Below are 25139 nucleotides of genomic sequence, written 5' to 3'. Positions count from 1 at the left end.
GTCCTCTTTTACCCCAATCTGAGCAACACTCAATATTCTGTAGGACTGATATTTGATTGCTTACATCAAGTAGGCCTCCATATCGGAAAATGCTGAGCAAGGAATGGACGTGACTCTCACTGGTGAAATATAATCGTGTCCTGACATGGCGCCCAGGAGACATCACTCCGCGAGAGTACCTGTGAATAAGACACCACTGTATTAGATGCTTCAGAATATACTTAACAGTCGGTCCACACACTTTGCATCATGTCTTACCATCTCAACAGCCTTGTATTAAAGAAAATGTACTCTTGGGACTCTTGATCCCAGACTCACAGAGGGTGCAGCTTGTTGACAGACTCGTCCTCGTGGGTTCTCTGCAGGTCAAGCTGTATCTTTCTGACCAGCGGGAGGCAGTAGGCATATGCTATGTCCAGTTTCTCCACTTTATTTATCCCATATTCCTGCAAAAAAAAAAAACAGAAATTCTAACAATACTACGGCTGAAGTGGATATACAGTAGCTCTGACAACTTTGGGTATTCATTTGTTGTTTCACAATATACTAAAACACTTCATTGGTCTCAAGGAAGTGAAAAATGTTATTTTATTTAATTTTTTTAAAGTTCAGCTAAAGTTCAATATTCTACGCTTTCCTCGTTTCTTTTGTTGTTGTAAAATGTGCACGCCCTGTGCCCGCTCTGATTGGTGAGTAGGACCATAACAGGAGGCGCATGGCGCTTGTGATTGGCGAGCAGATCTGTCACAGAAGGATGACAACGGAATGAATTTTTAACTGCATGAATGTTTAAAACTTGTCGGATGCGCTGTATAATTAACCTACATTTTAATCGCCGTCTTCACGATCAGCTAATCGCGTTCTTTCAAATCGCAATTTCGATTTCAAAATGATTAATCGTTCAGCCCTAATAGTGATTAGGCATTATTTATTCGATTAGTCGACCAGTCACGATTATTTTTGTCACCCCCTAACCCTAATTAAACCATTTAACTAATTAAATATCTTTCAAATGATTTACTGATCTCCAACACACAGCCTAACGAGCTAACGTTACCATTAAGTGAAAGAGGTTTACTATTCAGAATGAACACCAGTATCAACGCCAGGGGGAAAACAGGGAAGAAGACAAGACAGCATGGACTACTCCTATAATTCACTTTAAAACTTTTAACTGAGATTTCTGCTTTGGAACTAAAGCAAATTAAAAGCAAGTACTATAACCACAACTGTACACTAACAATGTAATTTCTATTTAGAATAATGAAGCAACAGTCCCCTTACATACTACTTCTGTAGTTTATTTTTCAAAAGTGCTTATGGGTTTATTTATATACAGTCTATAGTTTTAGACAATAACTCAGTGGAGAATGTTCAGTAGCCTACATCTCGAGCCAGATGTTCCTTGATTTACATTAAACCAATACTGATTACTAATAACTTTTTTAAAGCTGTGTCTCCGACATTGCCAGCGTTGTGTTGGACAGATTTGTGCTGCGGTGTTTATGAGAGAGAGAGACGAGCGAGAGAGATGTGCTGTGCGAATGCGCTGATCTGCAATCAAATAAGATTTTAAATAGGCCTAGTAAAAAAAGAAAATCAGTATGTGGCAGTCAGCGTTGACCGCCACAAAGAAATGAACGTATAGGAAACACTGCCTTTCCTCTGTCTCTGCTGCTCCGTTGTTGCTGCTGCAGTGGTCTGAGTTACTGGAACCAGGGCGCTCTGTGGGCGTGACTGGCCGGCCGCCACTGCTAACCCTGCGGGCGCTTGTGGAGCTTCTCAACCCCGAAAACGTTTGAGCACATTTTTGATTCGCCATCAACTTTGGTAAAACTGCCAATATTCAAATTCTACACAGGTGATTTCTCTACTCAAAACCGCTCAAAAGTGTATTTAGTAAATAAATAGTGTACAAACTTTAAAAAATAACAGCCGTTCTGCTGTTCGCCTCTTTCTCCTTTACTTTCCGGCGCTTCTCACATGAATGCTTCTTCTACAGTCAAGCAGTCATGGCAGACAGTGGAAGCGATACTACCCCCAGCACTTCCTGTAGTGCATTACAGTTAGAAATAAACAACCAGAAATGTTCCTAATATGAAGCTTAAACGCCATCTATGTAACGATGCGTTGACAATGAAATTTCACATCGACATTTTTATAGTCGACGTCGTTGATTACATCGACTAATCGTTGCAGGCCTAATAGTGATGTTTTGATCCTTGCCCGGTGACGTCAGAGCCTTCCTTTCCTGGATGGTGAGGTTGGAAGGGGGTTTCAACCTCACCATCCAGAGATCAGCTATTTTTAGCTGACGTGGTGTGATGGCAAAGTTTAATCCTTTGGCTAGGACATCTTTCTCTGATTGGGTAGGTTCCCTATCTGACAGGTTCTCCACCTATCTGTTGTGTGTTTCATGCAGTGTGGAATAATCAGTCTTTTGCCTCCAAGTTCTTTTGCTTTCATATTGCCGGCTCGTGACTGTAGTTTTTGGAATTCCTTTGTGTGTCTTTCTTTGCTTTTGGCCTGTTGAGATAGATATGCTTTCTTGATGAAATCAGTGAGCTTCTCCTACACTGGACAGATGAGTTTCCAGTTTGTGGAGTAAACTGCTAGACTCTTGTGGATGGATCTCACTTTCTCATTCAGTAGCGAGTATTGTGCCTTCTTCAGGATCATTCCAGCTCTGTGCCTTTCACCATGGAGCCTAGGCGGACTCTTTGTGAAAACAGCCACAAGATACAGGAATAACACCAACACTACACCGCATACCCAAACACAACAAAAGCTGTATATTGTAAACTGTAAACTGTATATTGGGGAAACTAAACCACTACACAAACGCATGGCTCAACACAGAAGGGCTAACTCATGTTTTAAACAGGGAGGACAGATGGTTTGAAAGGTGAGTGAAATAAGCCATATACACCAAAGTAGAGAGACCATCTCTCAACAGGCGTCAAGGTTTGCGTAGGGCTGGACAATAAAACAATAACAATAATTATCGCAATATATTTTTTTTCAATAACAACATAACAAATGTTGAATAAATATTCAATAAAATTTTTATTTTATTCACTTGAATCATACACAAATTAGGACTTATTTTTTTTACTAAGATGTTTATTTTGTAGAGGAAAAAGGACTGAAAAAAGCTTTTACTTAATTTTACTCGCACATATTGGTTGACAAAGATTTTATGAATTTAGTTAAAATAATTGTTTCAAAGTGTTGCCCATAAAGAAGAGTTTAAACCAATTAACCATCAGGGTTCTCCAACTCAGACTCACTCAGGAGCCAAAAATCAGCCTTTAAACTTGAAAGAAATAACGATTTGATACTTATCGTGATAATTATCGATATCGAAAGATATGAAACTTTTTGGTGCGATAACATTTTTGGCCGTATCGTCCAGCCCTAGGTTTGGGACACCACTTATGCCCCTTACAATGATGTCCTTTGATCCCTTCCCAGGACATTGAACACTCACTCACGTTTAGGATCATATGACAATTTCAACGACGTTACAGCCAGGAGCACTAACGAACCAAGTGGTATCCATCACTCTGACAATGAAACTACAGAGGTTAAATACCTGGGACTCCCTGCCAGTCAGGTAGAACTTATGAAAGGCGAAACTTCTTCATGTATCGTCCAGTTGCCCTTGATTTAACCCTCCTTTGATAATTATGATCTGTCCTCTCTACCCTCCAACTCTCTCCTTCCTCCTCCTCCTCGCTCTCACCTGCGGGATGACGATGTCGGCCAAAGCTCGAGACAGTCTGAACAGCTCCAGCGTGTCCTCCAGGCCCAGAGTAGCGTTGTGGATGACGTCGTACTTCACGCAGTCGTAAATGTCAGGTATTTTACTGATGTCGTAGCGCCCGTTCTTCATCCGGAAGTCCCTCTCAAGTTTGGACCAGCGCTGCAGCATTAGCTCTAGTGTCTCACTGTGGTACAGCTGCAGGTCTGGTGAAAGATGAGAAGATTTTAAGAATTTCACTGCATGTACTGCTGATATCAAACTCAATTTTATTTTGAAGTTAGTTCCAGTAAAAACTGTTGTACAGTATCAAGATATTGATTTGGTAAAGACGCGCTGCTGTCACTTTTCAGTGCTTTGAGGGCCACAATGAAATTCTTTTAATCTATTTGAGTAGACACAAAACCTCTTAAAACCTGTGAAAATCCAAAAAATCTGTGTATCTGATAAGATACAAAATGTGTTGGGTTTTTTTTATCTTCTCATTGCACATGTGGTATGCCAAAAATAAAAAGCTTGACAGAAGATTTTACTCACCAGCTGACTTGGGGTCCTCCATCCGTTTTCGAATCTGGGAGGTGAGGCTCTGAATGAGGGCATAGACTTGGTCACATGTGGCCACCGGGTTCTGGACTATCTTCATTGAATTCACCAAAGAGATGCTACAGGTTGGGGCCAGCTCACACACACACACACACACACACACACACACACACCAATAAGCACTTTCGTTAAAAAGCCCATTACACCTGACCGAACACACGAAAAAGGACTACTTTCACATTGCAAATAAGCCCAAAGCTGCTAGACTGTACAAATCTGTGCGACTTTGTCATTTGATATAATTAATCTGCAAACAGTTAGCTCAAGAAATACAATCCTTTCGGCTTTCATTATGGCAGGTTAGTAATCTTCCGAATGATCAAAGGAGATATGGCCACAGACCATTAGGCACCCAGGTTAAAAGGTTACCCCCTGTCTCTACATATCATCCTCTCAGTCTAACAGTAACTGTGGGAAACATTTTCCAAAAAAAAAAAAGGGAGGCAATACTATTTAAAGCTACAGCTTGGGAGGAGTAGCTGCTGTAGTGGTATGATTTTCAACACGCATACAAACATGTAAACTTCAAAGTATAACCATAAAGTACAGTACTTGCGCCTGTGAGCAGCTCAACATATGTAGTTAAGGAATGCGTGCCTGAATAGCATAGTCATTGCATGTAGAATTTCTGGGGATTTAAGGCACATATATAAATGAAAAGTAGGTTTTTAATCATTTATCAGGCTCATGTGTTCTGGTTTCCCAATAATTATTAGCATAACAGTCATTTTGTATCTTTTTGTGTCTGTTCTTAAAAAAAGGTGTTAATCTGTAAATTATTGTGCATACAGCAGCTGATCTAAAACATAGCAGCCAAAAAAAACCAAAAACAAACAGTTTTTCTCAATGCTGTTTTCTTCCGGTCCTCACAGGACGGACAAATGTTTAGCTGACAGTGTTCAACACAGCTGGCTAATCACCCGATCAAAGTCTTCATCGATGAAGTCCCTGTCCTTCTGCAGAATCTCATGGAGTCGGGCCTTGACGCGGTGCTGGCAGCTGCTCAGTGAGTCACTGTCGTTGTCCAGCAGCCCGTTCATGTTGGCGCTTTTCACCATCTGCACCAGGATGGGTGTCAGCTCACCCTCCAGAGCCAGCAAACCCTGCTCACACAGACCCACAAACAAAACAAAGTGGTTTGTTTTGGCAACATCCTCGATGCAAGGTGATGATTAGATAATTTGTTAACAGTGTGACCAATACTTTAATAGCTCACCACGGACAACTAGCAGGCCCTGATATTACTACTTATTACTGGGACACAAAATACCACGGAACATTTATAATCTTGTTATTTCTACACTATAGAACTGCACTGTATCAAACTGATTTTACCAAATAATATGGCAACAGTTTAGTTTCCCAGTTGTTACACATCAACAGCTGATATTACTGGACATCACTCAGCAGGCCTTTCTCATTTCAAGAAGCTGTTCTCTGAAATAATTAGTAACTGCTTTCCTTTGCAGCTGCTTTTCTCTGAGAATCTCTTGCCTTTCTGTTAATGCCGTTTGAGATTCTACAGGTGGCCCTTTTTTCTTTCTGTTCAACTAAGATGTCGATTCCAGTTTGAAACTACACAGTATTTTGTATTAATTCCAGACTCACACAGCTTGACACTTCTTTAAACATGAAGATGTACCTCCTGTAATTGTTTAAGAAATAGGTAACTACTTGATTTATATCTTGTATGGAGCTCTTAGAATACTACATTGCATACTTTTGCAAAGGCTGCAGCCGTCATCTGCACCCTGCCTTCATCAGATGCATATATCTTCAGGTCATGTCTGTAGGTGCTGTGTAGACGCAGTAACCCGCAGCCTGGAAATCCAGCGTAGTCTCCTACAAATAAACAGTGCAAACAACATTAGTTTATACACTGACGCACACCATGCTGGTTTGAAAGTCACTGTAAACTTGCTGCAAAATTACCTGGACAAACAGTCACTTTTGTATTTACCACACTGGTATTAACTGACTCGTATTGGTATTAACTGGGATCTCTTCTTTGATAAACCTAAACTGTGCTGGCACTGACTTCACACCCATCTGCAACTGTGCTAAAATATGCTGCGATTGTTTGCCTTGCTTAAATGAAGTATCACTTTCCTTGTCCTGGTTTTCTTTGTTAACACCTCTGCCCTAACATCTCATGTTCTCTGCTAAAGAGCCTAAACAACCATCATCTTCCTGGAAGAATCCCACTGTGTTAAACCAGATGTATGCAAGTAAGTAATGCTAACAGCCGTGAATAACAAGTGAGAGAGAGACAGACAGAGAGATGAGCTGTATTTGGGCAGCATAGCATTTAAAATACAAACTTATTTCAGGATAGTAAATTACAGAAATTAATTACTTTTATTGCATAACTAGTATAGTATAACAGAACATTAGATTGATGCTTTATAATAGGTGTTTATATAGACTGTATGTAATAATAATGAATAAAGGTGTCTGGAAAGGCAGGTGGAAGTGAAGGTTTTTTTTTATAACAGCTAGAGGAATGAAAATACTACAGGACATTTTTTCAGCAAGAAAACACTGCTGTGTGTCTCACCTTGTCCTCCAGGGTACATACAACGGAAGGCCCTTCCCAGCTCCTCAGCCTGTACTCTGCCAGCAGGAGTCAGCTCTCCTCCCCACTTCAGCACCAGCAGCAGAGACGGACCTTCCTTACGTGTGTCTGAAAACCAAGTAAGCCGTCACTTCAGTGTTTCAGCCAGCTTGAGCTTGGCAACATACTATTTTGAGTAGGCGGTGAAATATGTGGCGATGAAGTATCTTCCTACCTTCTTCCTCACTTGAGGTTTTGGGCTGCCCATGGGGCAGGTAAGTTAGCTGCACTTTTCTGTTGATCCCCGAGAAGTGGCCATACCTTTATTAGCAATAAAATAAAATAGAAATCTGCAATCATTACAAGCTAAAGCTATTTATGGGTAAACAAGGTTGTGCGCCTTATATCTCTGATAACAAAATGGGGGCTTGCCATTATTAATGATGACGATGAGTAGTAACAAGGTGGTGTTGACTGGTGTAGAAACAGGGCCAGGATATGCAGTTTCATGTTAGTAAACATTCAATCTGTCATAATCAGCTTTGCAGACACATATTCTAGACTACTGGTTTTAAGAATACATCACTGTAGTTGTGCACAAACTTCCTTTGACACATGCCGTTACAATATCCAGACATGTAAAAGGTTTGAGAAAGATGATTGCCTTCCTTTCTCAGTGTTCTCAGGCTGTTTACAGGACATGCACTGGAGCTGTAACAGCCATAGCACATAAAATCCCCTTGGAGTTGTGTATGGCAGATAGTGACCTTTTAAAAACTCATTTGTCATAAGCACGGGAGGAAGCCAAAGACATACTTAGGAAACACCTTCCAAACCACCAACTGGAAGGTGAGCTTCAGAAACTGAGGCTTCCCATATCATTTACCAAGCTAATAATTAATCATATTATAATTTTATAGCATACTTTGGATTTCTTGCAGTTTGTTTAAAAAAAACACAAAAAAACAGTATGGATTGAAAGTCAGCAATTAATTTTTGCTGTCTAGCATGGTTTAAAACAATTTGCTGGAATGACCTAGAAATTAATTAAATGAATATGAGATCAGGAACTAGTTGTTAATAAAGTGACCCAGTTCACTCACATTTCCAGAACCGTCTTCAGCTGCTCTAGTTTGGACTTCTTTTCTTCTATCTCACAGTCATTGTGCTGTCCTAGTTCTGCTAACAACTGCCGTGTGATGTCCAGCACCTCCTGTTCAGGTTCAGAGTAACAAGAGATCTTATGGCGGTCCACACAAAGTTAATCACACACGGCCTGGGAGATACCCGACTATGCCTTTGTCGGCCGTATTGTTACCTGCAGTTGTTTTGGTTTCTTCAGCTTTAATTTCCCTGTTTTGTATCCTCCATATTTTTCAAATAGGTCAAAGAACCTGGAAGAGAAACCGAGACAAACTTCAAATTAATAAAAAGTCTTTAATCGTCTTTGCAGTAAAAAAGGAAAGCAATAACCGAGATAACCTACATGGGGTTGCGAACTTCCATCTTCATCTTCTGTTTGGGCGTTCTGTCTCCATGTCGGATGACAGCGATGACACAGCGTAGCTCCATCCTGAAGAGTGCAAGAGTAAGTCAACATCAACAGTACCATCCTGTAAATATACTCTTCTTTTATCAATCAATACAGTTATTTCTCAGGTCTTGATGACAAAAATAAAACTGTATACAACATTTACAAAGAGGTTACGCAGTATAAACTACTGTAAGAATACAATCTTAATCTATTAATTTGAAAAGGACAAATAAGATGGGTGCATTTTGCAAAGCCAAAATACTAAGAGCTAACAAACTAACCAGACTCTTTGTGTTGGGATTACAGTCTTCTTCTTAATTGTTTATTTGAAATACAGCAGCTACATTTTTGAGAAGGAGGCTATTTCAGCGATTGGAAGAACGTCTTAATTCTTCCCATTTCCGACTCAACCTCCTGGAGACTGTAATCTATACAGCAGTTAACCAGGAAACTACAGTGTTTAATTAGTCTCAAAACCTGCGCACATAAAAAACAGGTATCACCAGGTATGCGTGATAAATGTGACACGACCCCACAGAACACTATCTGCGAGCGGAAAAACATCGCTGCGAGCCCGGATTTCTGCTCTGCATTCAAAAATGCAGTCCTGCGAGCACAGGGGAGTGACACGCGTGAGCTCTATCCTCCCTACACACACACTTGTCACGTTCACTTTTGAGACTTTGGAGGTGTGGATGAAATAGACAGTGGTTGATGTCTCCCCTCCCTTGATTGGTTGCATTCAACACCCACAGTCTCTGGCTTGTGTCTGACCCCTTTATTAGGGGCAGAATCATCAAGAAGATGCTGGGGAAAAAAGAGATAAGTGAGGGACAGCCACCTCTAAAATGCCCATAACACAAGGAAGTGCATAACCAAAACGTAAGTTAGGCTATTTGTGTCAACAGCAGTGGCATAAACGATCCACATGGTTTACAAGGGTTATGAAAAATTATATTTCTGATCCCCTCAGCTCATAAAACCCTGTTTATCTCTTTTTCTTCTTCTTTTTGATTTCATTCTCCCGGTGTTAACGCCTTGTGCCGTTTCTCCTTTTTCTTTTCAATTTCTCTTTCTTCAGCTGCACCCCAGTCACCAAAGTTATCTTTATATCTATATCCTTCAAATAAATTAAAAATAAATGTTAAATTGTTGTAATTAGATGTTAGTTGGTTAACCTATTAAAGTAAATTTTAGGACAGTGGATAGCAGTAGGAAACAGGAAGAAAAACGGGTGGCGACACGCAGCAAAGGCTGCACCGCTGCGTTAAGGCCGCTTTGTACATGGGGCTACCACGTGAGCTAACCACACTCCAGTACCATTTTATGATAATATGTAGTCAGCACAGTCCTTTAGGACAGTTTCACTAGAACTACTACTGCCAAACTGTTTTGACTACTGTTATCACTCACATAGTCCCTGATGTAGTGGGAACAATGGGGATGTCCTCTGCCTCAGTAGGGATGGACCAAGGAATCTGAAACTGAGGAGCCAGCTCACGCATCACAATGTTCCTAGAGAGACACAAATGCAATCATCAGATCTGAATGAGAAATGAACCAAAGCAATCTCAGAAGAAAACGGTAAAGTGGACGAGGAATGACAAAAAATAAATGCGGTACCCGAGGATCTTGGCACAGTCGTCATAGTACTTCATGGAGTTCTTCACAAAACTGAAACCATTGACATCACACACATAGGAGTGTCCATTAGCTCGGAGAAGATCGAAGCCACACACAGTTTGCTGCAGTGAGAGGAGAGGAGGACACGTGTCTTTCACTGTTGTTGAGATGCAACAGTAACAATTTAACTCCACAGCGAAGAACAAGTAAACTGGGACAAACCAGATTTTAATCACAGACTTTGGTTACCTTGAATGCTAGGCAGACCTTACGGGCCACCAGTTTCTCCATGGCTGAAAGCATGACTGGGTAGCGGACCTCCTTCCCCTCGCTGTCTCTCTCCACCTTCCCGTCCAGAGCAGGGGACTTCCGAGCCTCGGCATGAGCGTAGTCCGGTCCCACAGTGTACACCTGAGTCACATGAAACGCCCATAACCACCAATCATCCTCAATCTAACGGCTGATTCTATAGGTTGCTCTAGGGATGGTAATGATTAATCGAGGATCTATTAATTAATTGAATTAAACGAGAATTGTATTGATTTATTATCAAATAAATAATAGCCTATATGCCTAAACATGCATCTCCATCCATTTCATGACTAGGCACTAGTAGGCAGCCAGCTTGGGTTCTGGAAGATAGCGGCAACTTTGAAAATGAAGCAGACAAAACGAACTATTGTATGGGACCATTTTGAGTTGAAAGAAGAAGCTGCAGGCGTAGGTGAGGCCTCAGCGATGGCTCTACTTTTGGGGAAGCAGTAGCCTACTCAACACCCCTTGATACAAAGCCAACAGACTGGTGGAAAGTTAACGCAAGAGATTTCCCAGACTGGCAAAGTTGGCCCGCCAGTACCTCTGCATACCCGCAACACCAGTACCATCCGAGTGAGTGTCTTCAGCCGCGGGAGTGATTGTAACCAGGCTGCGTTCCCGTCTGACACCCGACCATGTCGACATGCTAATTTTTCTCAACAAGAACAAGTAGGAAGAGATAACTTATTATAAGGTTGTATTTGTTCATCACATTTGGTTGATTATGAGAGTCTTTCTTACAAGACTACGGTTATATGGTAGCAGAGAGTGTTTTTATTAGCGCGCTCCGCATGTAATGTGATACTTAATTAGCCCATATGTGTTTAATATCTCTAGACCTCTATGTCATTATACAGTATGTTGAATAGGCTTTACACGCTGTCAGAGAATATGCAATATGTTCCTGAGGAAATATAGCTTTGATTGAGGAAAAAGCCCTTGGTAATGTGTTTGGTATAGAAATAGTTTTTTATTATGATTAATCAATGATTGATCATTAATGTTACCAATGATCGATCAATCAAAATTTATAAAATTTGCAACCCTAGTTGCACCTAATCAAATATCGAACAAATATTACCACAATAGAGTTGTGACATGGGAGGGAGGCAGCTGGTTCCAAAAGTGTTTTTTCACTCCATTTCAAATTCTTCTTTTAACAATGTCCACAATGTCACTTAACATAGAAATCCGTGACTCTCAGGGAAAAAATGACATGCCTACAGGTTTTTGTTTTGGCCACTAGTTTTAATTATTTCAACTTCGTTCCTGAGTCAAAGTCAAAATACCACCATATTCATAAGCCTCTTCACCATGGAAATGGTGAGAACAAAGGTGACATCATGTTACTTCCAGAATCAGGGGCTCGACCTGAAATAGACAGTCCCACTACGCAAGTCTATCTATCTGCTAATATTTAAATAATTTGTGAAAGTAATAATAAAAAGTTATTTTAAAGTTATTACTTAATAAGGGCCATGGATTTCTTTCTTTCAAGAGTCTCACACACTTGAAAGAAATATTCATTTCATATCAGAATTGAGTCACTCAGTGGTTTCCAGTCAAAATAAATCAACACTCTTTCCATTCCCTACCTTAACATCGGTGCCGTCTGTTGGCATGAACTCTTCATAGATGTACGAGCCCGTCTTCCTCACACTACTCTCTGGTGAGTACACACTGCTCCGGCTCCCGATCTACACAAAACAAAAAATGGTCAGGCGAAAGCTTTTTTTATAGATTAAAAAACTGAGCCACAAGTGCAACTGTGCACTCTGAATAGTTTCTAAAACACGCATCACGATCTAAATTAAAGGCAGCACCTCCATTTTGGGTGTGCCTGATGCATGATAACACTTTTTCTCTGGCAGAGCAATGGAATCATGTACCGTTACAAGAGAATCTATTAAGTGGTGCAGGTTAATGCCTGGTGGGGTGTAGTGTAAGTTCAGCTGATTAACAGTTACTATTATTACTGAACAGATAAAAGGAAGGGGTACATTCAAAATGTCAGGAGCAGCCCCAGGCCTATAACTTTTCCAAATATAACATGAGTGCTTGTACTTCAGGCACACACGAGTGCACAAGGGCTTGAGTCTAAAAGCAAATTCAGATCAAAGCCTAACGAGCCAAAACCATAAATTAGAGTGAAAAAAAACAGACTGGCGTGTCACTTTAATTGTGTGTCCGTGCAAGAGCAACCAATAATGATGAATCTGTTTTAGCTACAACATTAACAACTAAGTAATAGTTTAATGGTTGTTGAAAGTGTTAACTGGTGTTAAAATGCACAACACAAGTTTGGACATTTTTGTAATTAGTGGTCAGTTTTCATCCCATCTTGCTACCAATCTTTTAACTGAAGTAGTGTAGGATATTAGTGTTTTTAGGACCTTTCTGAAGAGTCGCTGGCTGCCACCCCCGGCAGAGGTGGGGTAGTAGATGTAGACATTGTGGTCTTCAGCGCAGACAGGCTTCTCAACAAAGGGCTTTTGGAATATCTCTCCGTTCACCTCCACATGGTCTTCTCCTTCGACCAGGTTACACTCTGAGAGAGAGAGAGAGAGAGACACACAAACACAGCAAATGTTTCGGTTTGCCAGAAAGCTCCTCTTAATTACCCCTTATAAATATATAAATATACACAGATGACACTTGAGTGTTTACTCTTAAGCCCTGTGAGGTTCAAAAACACATTGAGGACATTAATGTCAAGGAAGGCAGAGACATAAAACATCTGATCGTTTATCAGTCCAGGGACAGTCTCTTCGTCACTGTGTCAAAACAGGATTTGACTGGTAGAGCCCATCATATTACAGCACTTAAGTATGGTACACTTGCAACTGCTTCACATTTGATACTATATTTATCCACAAGCTGAAATAAAACCAATGCAGTCTTGAATTAATGGCCTCAGGATGCTGGATGGTGAGAGGGTGCGATTTCATAGAGAGCTTTTTCCAGATAAACAAAAAGCTTTAAGACTTAAATCATATGTGCAGTGAATACAGTTAGCTTTGCTTGTGTTTTCCATGTAATGTTAAGTGTAGTAAAGTAAAAAATATATCTGGATTAATAACTAATCGAATATTACTACTGCGCTAGCAGACTGACCATCTGGTTTATCCGGGTCACGGTTCAGCACAGCATAGCGTGGTAGATCAATCCCTTCCTCCTGCAGGATGCGATACACCTCTCTCCTGTTAAAAATAAATAAAATAACCAATAAATACATACATAACATTTGGTTGTTGTATCCTGAAGCCTCTACTTCGCTTTGCATGCATAACTTCTACCAATACTGGAAATATACAGTTATGGTATGTTGGATTACCTGTCCTGTATGTAGTACTGCATGTTCAGGTCATTGATGAGCAGCGGGTTTCTGAGTTTGGCATAGCTCACTGCCTTATCCAGCGGGAATCCTGGTTTACATGCAGAGAAATATAGAGCTGTACCGAATATAGATTTTTACATTGAAAGCTTCAATTGAGATATTCAAATTAAGCTTCCAATGTCTGTCATCATACTTCATGATGTCATGACTAGGGGTGGGAATCGCAGGGTACCTCAGGATACAATGCGATACACGGCTCACGATAACAATAATATCATGATACAGCAATTCTGTGATAATCGAGTGATACATCAGGATATCTGTCTAACTATTACTTTTACTGATAATACAAATTGCTGTGTACCACCTAAGTCTAATCTGTACATCACATTATATTAATAACTGTTCAGTGATACAGCATTGTGCTTCCCTTTCTGGTCCTACTGATAGCTGTATTTTTAGGCCACTGGGAATATTGGGTTTGAGTTTTGACTCTTTGGGGTTGCTGTAGCTGGTCTGTGTGGAGTGCAGAAGCAGTAGAGTAGCAGATCAAGACAGTGGAATTAGCAGCTCTTTTTTATTATTTCACACAGAGCTCAGGAAATATGCACTTTAAGTATTTGCACAGTATGTGAAGCAAAATGTGTAGAAACTTTTGATTCGTGCAAAATCACGTATTGCATATACATACAGTGCAAACATGTAATTTGATGGTTATAACAGTTAGTTTGCTGTCCCTGTAGTAGTGAACTAGATGTCTGCGTGTTGTTTAAATGCTCTGATAATACAAATACAACACGTCTTTGTAGTAGCGTCCATGTTGATCCCACATTCCGACTTAAGAGCACTTGAACACACACTGACGTCAGAAGAACGACTTCACAGCTCAGGGAAATGGGATCGTCCGAGGAGCGCGTGAATGCACCGTGAGCCACTGGTTGCAATTTGCCACAAAAATTTACACACTGAACTTAAAAAGAATGAATAAGTAGGATATGCCATTCAAAGTTGGCCCCAGGACAACGGTGGTCAAGTAAGCTTGATAATGAGGAGGACGAGTGGCACTGGCGAGAGTAAAGCGGTAAATCAAAGAAACAGAGCGACTGTTTCATGGCAGTTGCAATATGGGTCGCAAATGAAGGCCACACCCACGCGCCACCCGGCGATAGGGAGTGTGGATGCCCCTCCCTCGGTCAAGCAGACACACTAACCTGCAGCTATGCATCTGTGGCACATGCAGAAGTTAAAGGAGAAAGACGGAGGCAGCGATGTAACCTGGTCTCTAGCACGTTTTCATAGCATAAGCGGCATTCAAATCTTGATTTAGAATTTGAATGTCAACATTATGAAAGGAGCTTCAAACTATACGGTAGAGCCCTAGAGAAATGATTCCATTAATAAAGCTCATAGATAATTTGACATTACCAGCAGGGGGGGGGGACAAGTTCAGAGTTATGTCTACTGAGAGAGTGTAGCCATACACTTAGAAACACTTGAGATACTGTAGACTCAAATTTGCAGACAGAATGACTAATGAACTGAATGCAATGCTGGTATTGCATTACAAGACAGGAACTCTTTTCATTATTTTAAATGGAATGGCAGTTGATTCAGTGCACAAACTTTAGGCACAGATATCGCCTCTATAGGACACACATTAGACAAAATTCATATCTAACAACTAAAAACACAAGAATCACTGGGTGCATGTGTGTTGTACCCTTGGAGTGGAAGGAGATGAGGCAGTCACAGAGAGGCCATTTGTCAACAGGCTCGTTGAGGATGACGTCCTCTGGGAAGATGACCACAGTGATGTACTCAAACCGGCACAGCCTCTCCAGGATCTGGGTCATTGGCTTAGACTTGGACTTCTTCATCATGCAGCAGATCCCCACCACAATCTGTTGCTCCGGGGGCTGAACAAGGGAGAGGAGGGCAACATTTCAATGATCCATCTCAGGAAGCTGGAGAGACGATGGGAGCTTTGTCCAATCTCCAATACATTTCATAACGAATAACAGACATTGCATTTAATGTGCAATAAAACGGCTACACATATTCTGTAGGGATGTCACGATGACCGATACTTCAGTACCAAGTTCATACCAAAATTCTGAAAAAAAACAACATACATTTTGCTATGTACCAAAGGTACCGGAGATTCAATACATGGAAGATAGCGAGCGCAGCTGCAACAGCTCCGCCTCGACTCGTTGAATAGAAAAAGAGATCAACCCAAGGTGAAGTCTATTTCCTTCAATAGTAGGAGTGTCCAATCCTAAAATGATACACCACGATTTCTATGAATATAAAATGCCTGTGAAAAAGTTCTCTATTCATTTGCAGCAAATCCAAACTGTTAGAAAATAGCACAATTCTGCAACACACGTTTTTCAGTCTTTAAATTAAAACTACAGAGCAACTATGAAAAATGATTATAAATACATTTCTTTATAAAAAGGCACATAAACATGCAAAGTCACTGAATTTACTGGACTTGCATTGAGCTAACCCACCAAGCGCTATTTGTTCTATTTTATGTCCATTACATTACATACATTCATTTAGCTGACACTTTTATCCAGAGCGACTTACAATTGCTATACATGTCAGCGGTCGCACACCTCTGGAGCAGGGACACATTGGTTTTCAATATAAAATCTCAGACAACTGCCAATATAGATAGAGACCACACTCAGAAATTTCATACCTGTGAGTTTGTAAAGAAAAGTTAAGCAAAAATGAAACATGCACAGTGCAAGATTGTAATTTCAACAGTTTGCTCATTTATGAATATATTGACATCAAACCACCTCTCATCTGTCATGGACATCCTCTCACAGCTTTTTGGTATTGTGACATCCTTAATATACTGTAGTAGATTGCTGTTGCTCTCTCCTCTTCTAAAATGGAGAAATTCAGAGAAAATCTCTGATTTAATTCTAAATAATTCCATCCAAAGTCCGACTAAAACTTTTAACACAAAGTAGCTTCTAGTAGTTTAAATACGTCTGTTTCCACTGCTGAGCTTGTGACAATTTCTGACACGTGCTGTGAGGAAAAGCTGTTTTATGTCCAACAGACAACCGACTATAGTTAGTATATGTAGTAGTAAGTAGTAAATGAGAATGCCATGCTTCCATATAAGGTTGGGTGTAGGTGAGAAGTCTGATCTCTGACCTGCTGCAGTATATGTGGATTTCCAAGAACCAGGTTACAGTACATGTAAACACACTGACGTCTAAATATAAAACTGAAGACACCTACTGGCACTTTTGAGAATGTAAAAAAAAAAAAAATACTGTTTTAGAAATTCTTTCTTCTTTAGGTTGTGCATATACACTTTCACCCAAAAAGAAGTCCACAATGGCTGCCCAGGGTACACAATGTTAACTGAAAGATCTCTACTGGTGACTCATCTGCGATGTTATTATTCATTGATAATCTGATGCTTTTGATATGATATTCAACTTAATTTCTTCCAGCTAGCACCGACAGCTAAGTGGAGGAACAGATTATATTAAAGAGGTTTTGAGGTTTGTCCCTCACCGAGTCTGTGTCTTCGTCGTCCTCATATAGCTCCATGTCTGTCCTCATGCTGTCCTCCAGGACCTCGCTCTCATCGTCCTCGCAGCCCACGAAGAATCTGGGAGCGCCACGCCGGCTCTCGCCCGGGCTGTTGGGCTCTGACATCACAGTCCCCCGCGGCAGCCCTCAGCGTCCCACCGCGCCATCGTACACCAACACACCGCCAGAATAGGCCGCCGATGGGAGGGCGCGGGGCCTGGGTAGAGGGACGGGTCCACTCTGCCTGGGCTGAAAAGCAGCGCTGGTAGATGAAGGTGTGAAGCAGAGGACCAGAATGACTGAATGAGGAGCACTCAAACATACAAGGTCATGGGACAAGTGATGGTAGTAGTCAGTCCTCTGCAATGACGTCGGTACTCAGGTTTCTCATTCGTCATTCAGCAAATTCACATCTTATGACTGACTTCAGTTTCCCCAAGAGTCTTCAGCAACTTGGAGGCTCCAATAATCTGATGATAGTCCTTTCCTCCATTTGTACGCAAGGCTGACAGTCCTGAAAGACAAACAAAATTTTAAACATTATTTGTTCAATTTTGCTTCGAATTGCATTATATAATGCTTTGCAAACACTATTACCGGTAATCATCTTTCAGTGTTCTGGATTTGTGGTCAGACTCAGATCTGCAACTTGTAGGTACAGAAGTCAATCAAATATTGTCAACGCTGTAGTTTTCTTCTGATTGAATTATAATTTTGCGGTTTTGTGTATATTACTTTGTGTGTAAAGCACAAAATCATCAGCATTAAATTATTATTATTGTTATGGTCTATGAGAAAATTAGCCTACTTCAAACACGTCAGGCGTAGCAATGCGTATCCCTCCCCAGCTCCACTCTCTCGTCTAAACATGGTCACTTCTGGTTCCAAACATGCCAAAATGCCAGACTCAAGGTTTAAGACAGCAGTTCACAATCCATGGTGACGTCATGGTGGCTACTTCCACTTCTTTTACAGTCTATGTATTGAATCCTTTTGTATTGAATCAAATAAATGAGAGAAAATATCCAAACATAATAAAAAAAACAACAACAAGGAGAATGACTAATTAAATCTAAATCGCTAGAAATATTTCATCACTCTTCTTTGTCCAAGGGTGTCCGACGGTCAACAACAGTCTCATTATGCCAAGCTGCGTGGGTAATTTTGGTCTTTCAACTGCACTGTAAAAAAAGAACACCATGTGTGGCAGTGCAAACGCAGCCAATATAGCATCACTTTCAGCAGAAATGGCTGTGTGCTTGAGCAATAATTACCTCCATCACCTACTCTACTGTTACACATTTAACCCTGACGCTGCAGTCTGGTGCTGCCAAACAGCAGAGGAATCAGCTCTGATCTGCATTTCCCATCACCACTAAACATTAGCCAGTCATGGAGACAGGACAGGCAGCAGACCACATGTCATACTGTAGACAAACCACAACTACTCATCGCTCTCTGAACAACAAACAGCTTCACCATCAGGCGCAATCACTCAAGTGTAAAGGCTGACTATTTGCAGCGGAAAATGCGGTTATTAACATCAGCAGCCTAGAAGGGGTCCGGATGAGATAATAAACAAACATAACTGTCCAAAGCCTTGGGGATCTCAAACTGAGGGAACACAAATAAAACTGCAAAGAGGCCAAGCTCCCTCTGTAGAACTTGCTTGTTTAGTTAAAGGTCACCATGACCTAAAAGACACAGTACTCGGCTAATCTTCCTGGGATTCACAAATAACAGTAAAGCATGTATGCAGCAATTTCACTTATATTGAAGATTATTAGTACATGAAATGATAGTTAAGTCTTTTAAGTAATTTCAAAATGCCAGAAATGTTGTGATTTTCTCGTCTTCTGTGATAGTACAGCGGGTTTTGGACTTTAGGCCATACAAAAAAAGGCAATTTAAATATGTCAACTTGGGAATGGTTAAGCGCACTACTGTTTTTGCCAATAAAATGTACTTGAGAAAGTGTCATTAAAAGGGGGACGGAAGATATGTAGTGGATAGTCACAGTTATCTTTCCATTTAAACACAGTTCTTACTAAGTACTAAGAAGTATCAAAGTATCACCGGTTACATCTGTGCACTTGTGCATTTAAGGCAATGGAAATGAGAAAGCACAGGTTCAGTCCAGTCAAGTCGGTGACTGTTAAGTATTTGTATATTATAAATGTTTAACTGCTGCCTGGTACACATACAAAAACTCATTCTTACTTCAATTTTGGCACCAAGTTGATTTGAAATAAACTCTTTCCATGCCTAAGTAGATTAGCGTTTCAGAGCTTCAGCACAACCGTTAATCTCTTATATTACACCTGCTTGCTCAGGCTAAAAGCATGGTCATCGCTTCAACTGAGGACACTGAGGTCATGTCCTCTATATTAGTATATTATTTAAGTCGTTTTAAAATGGGACTGAGGGTGCAGTTTACATTCTCAAATTTCATGCTACACATGGCTGTTAAGGGGCGTATTTCCATTATATCAACTAACCTTGATCAAAAATAATTTCTGACACAATCCAGTTGGTTTTGAAAGGAGTTAAATAAACTAAGGAGACTGGGCAGTGTTGTCAACACAAAGAGGAGAATGTCACCTTTAAACTATCTGACAACACGAAAGCCAATTAGGTTTTGTTAAGGACAAATGTCTGGTTTTGGCCAACCAACAGTCCAAAGCCCAAAGATATTACATTTACAATGATACAAAAACTGAAGCAGCTGCAGCAGCAGCAGCAGCAGCAGCTCTTTAACTTTGAGAAGCTGGGACCAGAGAATGTTTGAAATACTTTGCTTTACAAATTGCCTTAACGATAAATAGTTGCCCTTTACTTTTCTGTCCATAGAATAATAAATTAATTGACTTATTGTTACAGCTCTAAAATCAAAAAAGTTGAAAAGGAAAAGGAAAAGGAAAAAGTTGTCTAAAAGCTGATATGACAAGATACAGAAACGCCTGGGTAACAACTCCAATTCGCGAGTGGAGGTTTACTCAACCGTGAGACAGAGCCAAGTCTCCATTTGCACCATTCAACTCTAGTCTAGCTTCTTCTATTCCCTTTGACCTCTTAACTCATCACATACATGTAATCACTGCCTCGGTTTCTGGACCTCTATTGCCCCACTTTCCATTCTTAAATGTGTCCTTTTCCTACATTTCCTAAAAAACTCCGACCTCTACCCCACCTTGAACCAGATGACTCAGGACTCCTTGCTGGGGCAGGCTCAGACACCTCCTGCAGAGCGCTCTGCCCGAACCTGCTTCAGCCTTTCACCTAATGGAGAGTGAAGCCTGAGTCTGCTCCAGAACTTGTTTCAATAGAACTATTTTTCATCTCAATCACGGCCTTGTTTACTTAAACTTTATTAAAGAGACAACGTTTCAAATAGATGTCATCTAACCAGACTTGCAGAGGGTGTGTAGGCGATGTGTGTGTCAAAGTACTATTTTAAATTACATCTTGTCATGCTGCAGATATGTCCTGGCCTACACATCATATTCTGAAGACTTAAGAAAACATCTCTATTTGGTACAGATCCCAGCAAAAATTATACCATAACAAACTGAAAATGTTTTTCTATGAAAGTAGTAATAATGATCATTCCCTCCAAGTACTGCAAATCATATTATTTTCAGAACTGTGCAGCCATAGCTGAGACCTATCATTTCTAAGCTTTGTTTCTTGACATTTGATTTGATTTTAAATTCAGCATTTCACCAGTAGATCTTTGCTCCCTGCAGTGTGCTGAAGGCCAACAGAAAACAGCGTTTCGACAGTCGAAACATGTATGGAAGCGAATGCCTTTAATTTGAGATAATATACGTTTCTTCTTATTAACCTTTATTTAACTAGAAAGTTACATTTGAGATTAAAAAGATTAAAACCTCTTTTACAAGTGAGATCTAGTCAAGACAGGTTCAAATAGCAGAATCTAACATATGACAACAACAGCAACGTAAGATACAAGAGGAAAACACAACAAAACAACATTGGGTGTAACGTAATACTCTACATAGTACAGTTCATATAGATAACAGCAATATTAGATCATACATTTATTTGGCAGCCGCAGCTAGCCGCAGCTAACAGTAACCAATTCCTTTATTCTGTGTTTAAAATTATTTAAAGAGATGAGGGACGTAAGTTTGAGCTTGGTCTGCACATCATTCCAAAACAGACAGGCTTGATTTTCCAGCCTCTGTTCTGATAGCAGAAACTTTAAATTGAAGCCAATTATGTAACCTGAGATTATGACTGCTTTGTAAAGAAGTCGGAAGTTTACCTAAACTAATCTTATAGATTAAAATGTACCAGTGTTCAAGCCTGCGCAAAAGAAGGGATGGCCATCCTACCATGCTGAAGCAAGAGTTGGTGACATATCTTGGAGCTAGGGCTGCAACTAATGATTATTTTAATTATCGATTCATCTGTCGATCATTTTCACAATTAATCGATTAGTTGTTTGGCCCAAATGGTGAAAAATTTTAAATCAGTGTTTCCCAAAGTCTGAGATTACATCCTCAAATGTACTATTTTGTCCACAACAAAAGATATTCAGTTTACTGTCATAGCCGAGCAAAGAAACACAGAGAATATTCAGTTGGGGATAAATTTAATAGTTGACAACTAATTGATTAATCAACTATCCTTGCAGCTCTACTCAGAGCTGAGTGTTAAAGACAGTCAAGTTTGGACAAGCTGGGCAGAGAGACAAACCTGTAAATAGTATCCCCTCCAGTCAATCTATGTTTGTAAGATACGTTTAGGGTTGCAACGGAGACAATGATTTGTATTTTAGATTAATCCCTCGTTTTAAAAACGGTCTATAAAATGTCAACAAAAAAAAAAGTGAAAAACGTGCATTACATTTTCTTTAAGCCCAGATGACATTTTAAAAGTGCTTTAAAATCTTCAAAACAGTCCATAACCTCAAACATGTTAAGTTTACTATGACATTAGACAAAGAGTAATAGTAGTCCGTCTACGACTGATATAAAATACAACAAATAAAGTGTCTGGAGACACGATAACTTCGAAATACTTTTGATGGGCTGACAGAAAAAAACACCCCGTTACACAAACGTTGTAGCTGCACCTGATGTTTGAACTGGAAGAGGGACCGACGGGATTAACTGCGTGAATTGAGGACACAAGGATGTTTAATTGAATTAAAAATGACCGGACAGTGGATTAACTTTAACCTATAAGTCAACGTTACCACAGGCTGGTTGTTGTAGTTACCGTTACATCGCCATCACATCAACAAGTTCATTAGCGTTAACGTTATATATACGATGTTGTTGTATAACAGCAAATAAACGTTAGAATACGAAGACGTTGGATATTTAGAAACCAAAATATTAAAGTGATTTTAGCATGTAAAACGAATCTAGACGGCTCAAACACAGTTGGTTGAGTTCAAGATCAACGTTATATGGCAAAGAAAGAGACGTTAGCGCTCGTTAACGTTAGCAGTGCTAGTGCTAGCATTCAGCTAACACAGTAACGTTAGCCCGGCTGGATCGGCGATGTAAACAAGTCTTCCAGAGCCATTTTGCCTGCATTTGAAGCTAATACCGAAATGTGCGAGCGATAATTAATGTTAACGTTTAAGACTGGACGCGTGTCGAGGATGTTTCCGTTAGCATACAGTAACAGTGAACCGTGAACTCACAGTGTGGCTGGAAGGTTTGCATCGCTGCCATCGGCTCGCTTTCTTTGCTCTTGACAGTTTGCATGTGAAACCAATCTTTTTTTTTTTTCTTCTGTTTGACGCACGGAGAGACAACGTCTGCGTCAACCAATGGGAAATGAGAACAGCTTCAAGAAGGTGTGACTCGAAAACCTGCTTGAGCCAATAAGCAACGACCAAAGTCAGTCAGTAGGCGGGGGCACGACAAGTTCCCAAAGATGAGAAGAGCTTTAGCGGCCTCTAGCGAATCAGGTACAAGCAAAATGATGATGCTTGTTACCTCATCCATATATCTCATATAAATATATGTTACCATATTTTAATACACATTTTATTATCTGTCTTAAGTTCTGCGTGTGCAGCATGAAAGGACGAAGTTACAAACTTTCTTTTCATTATACAACTTTTGTGTTGTTTAATGACAGATAAACAACCTTGTACCTTGTATTTTTTTTTTCAACCACCCTTCATATTTCTGCTAACTCCATACTCCAAATATTGTACTTTAGTCTTAGAAATTAAAGTAAAATAAAATCTTAATCTGAAAAGAAACATTTACTTGACAGTTGCTTTGCAGATTAAGATTTCAAATTCCATACGATGAACTTAAAACAGGATGTGTCTTCATAAATTAAACTACCACTAGTTGTAAAAAAAATTTTTCACTATGGCCAGCTACATGCATCGTCATAACACTGGCACTGACACAGACAGGGGCCAATCAGCTGTATAATGAGTTGCCTATGTACATTTTACACAATGCACGTGTTTTTTACTATGTGAGATTTTCAATGTCGTACTTTTGGTTAATTTTTGGTAAAAAAAATACTTACTTACTTAATACTTACTTGAATTTCTCCTGCAGGGGATCAATAAAAAAACATTTTATATTATCAAACCTAGGTAATAGGTCTGAAAATGTGTTCAAACACTGGACTACTCTGGAAATAAGTAATTATGACTACACATCTTTTGAATCAAATGCTATCTATAGCTGTATTTGTTCCTTCAAAATATATATACTGTATATATATATAATTTGTTACTTAAAAATGAAATAATAACATATAATATAGTTTAAATTTATTTGATTCTTTTATTTTTTTATGAATATACCCAAACAATGCTATTATTATTATCATTACTACATGACACACAAACAAGTGCCCAAGTGGAGGCAACAAAAGTACCATTTGCAGTGGTGCAACATTTGTCAGAAAATAAGATAGATAGTTATAAAAACGTGGTCACAAAAAAAGGACAAGAACATAACTTCTTAAATGAGACATTACATTGCAAGTAAGAGTTCTTGTTGGAAAGAACGGCCCCTTTCAGAGAGTTATATTCTTACATTATTACTGATGGTTCAACACACAAGCAGAAAAGAAAAATGTAGCGGTGTAAAATATATTTCCCTCTGTAAGGGAAGCAGAACATATCATTAAATTTAAATCCTTAATTAAAGTAAAACTACCTCATAATTGCCCTTAAGTACAGTACTTCACAATTGTTGTTTGAGACAATAATAATTACAAATAACGTTTGTAATTTAGGTTTATACCAGACATCAACAGACCATCTTTCCTTATTTATAACAAACAATTGCACTGAATCTTACTGTGTTGCCTGTTCATACATTTCACAAGTTGAATTATCATTAATACACAGCAGTGGTGGAAAGTAACAAAGTACATTTACTCCAGAACTGTACTAAAGTACAATTTTGAGGTACTTGTATTTCCATTTTCTGATTGTTTATACTTCTACTTCTACTTAGTCAAATACTTTATTTTTGAATTCAATTCAATTTTATTTATATAGCGGCAAAACATATCTCATAGCATTTTTCATATAGAGCATCTAGACCGTACTCTTTTATAAGCTGTAGGCTGTGTGTGTTTATTGTTGAACTTTTTGTTAAAGCTTGTTCTGTGTATGTACATCGAGAGCAATGTATGACCAGGGTCAATGTCCTTGTATGTGTACATGCCTAGACTGAGATATTACTCCATCAATAGTCCAACAATATAATAAACATAATTCTGAAATCCGCTATTCTGCATAATGAGTACTTTTACTTTTGTTACTTTAAGTATATTTTGATGCTAAGACTTAGCAAAAAGAATATTTTGAACAACAGAACCT

At 39.6% G+C, this 25139-nt stretch overlaps 1 protein-coding gene across 8 annotated transcripts in view; it reads right to left on the bottom strand.

Annotated features, from left to right (window-relative positions):
- The window catches only part of LOC119890281 (inositol hexakisphosphate and diphosphoinositol-pentakisphosphate kinase 2-like), a 37851-nt gene extending 14775 nt beyond the window's left edge, over window positions 1–23076 (bottom strand). For all 8 annotated transcript variants that reach the window (XM_038701463.1, XM_038701466.1, XM_038701464.1 and 5 more), the window contains exons 1-21: window positions 22977–23076; window positions 17279–17810; window positions 15450–15645; window positions 13727–13817; window positions 13507–13592; window positions 12786–12940; window positions 11988–12089; window positions 10327–10488; window positions 10078–10199; window positions 9868–9969; window positions 8407–8493; window positions 8239–8314; window positions 8024–8133; window positions 7156–7241; window positions 6924–7049; window positions 6087–6208; window positions 5287–5469; window positions 4301–4442; window positions 3746–3969; window positions 319–446; window positions 65–179 (exon numbers count right to left, since the gene is read on the bottom strand). In XM_038701463.1, coding sequence (XP_038557391.1) covers window positions 65–179; window positions 319–446; window positions 3746–3969; window positions 4301–4442; window positions 5287–5469; window positions 6087–6208; window positions 6924–7049; window positions 7156–7241; window positions 8024–8133; window positions 8239–8314; window positions 8407–8493; window positions 9868–9969; window positions 10078–10199; window positions 10327–10488; window positions 11988–12089; window positions 12786–12940; window positions 13507–13592; window positions 13727–13817; window positions 15450–15645; window positions 17279–17422 — 2559 coding nt within the window. In that variant the 5' untranslated portion in view covers window positions 17423–17810; window positions 22977–23076. The remainder of the gene's footprint in view (window positions 1–64; window positions 180–318; window positions 447–3745; window positions 3970–4300; window positions 4443–5286; window positions 5470–6086; window positions 6209–6923; window positions 7050–7155; window positions 7242–8023; window positions 8134–8238; window positions 8315–8406; window positions 8494–9867; window positions 9970–10077; window positions 10200–10326; window positions 10489–11987; window positions 12090–12785; window positions 12941–13506; window positions 13593–13726; window positions 13818–15449; window positions 15646–17278; window positions 17811–22976) is intronic.
- Between the last annotated feature and the right edge of the window lie 2063 nt (window positions 23077–25139).

This window comes from Micropterus salmoides, unplaced genomic scaffold (genome assembly GCF_014851395.1).
Source record: "Micropterus salmoides isolate LMB-PRFRI ecotype aquatic unplaced genomic scaffold, ASM1485139v1 Ms_hic_scaffold_6, whole genome shotgun sequence".
Lineage (NCBI taxonomy): Eukaryota > Metazoa > Chordata > Actinopteri > Centrarchiformes > Centrarchidae > Micropterus > Micropterus salmoides.
This window is presented reverse-complemented; position numbering and strand designations above follow the sequence as displayed.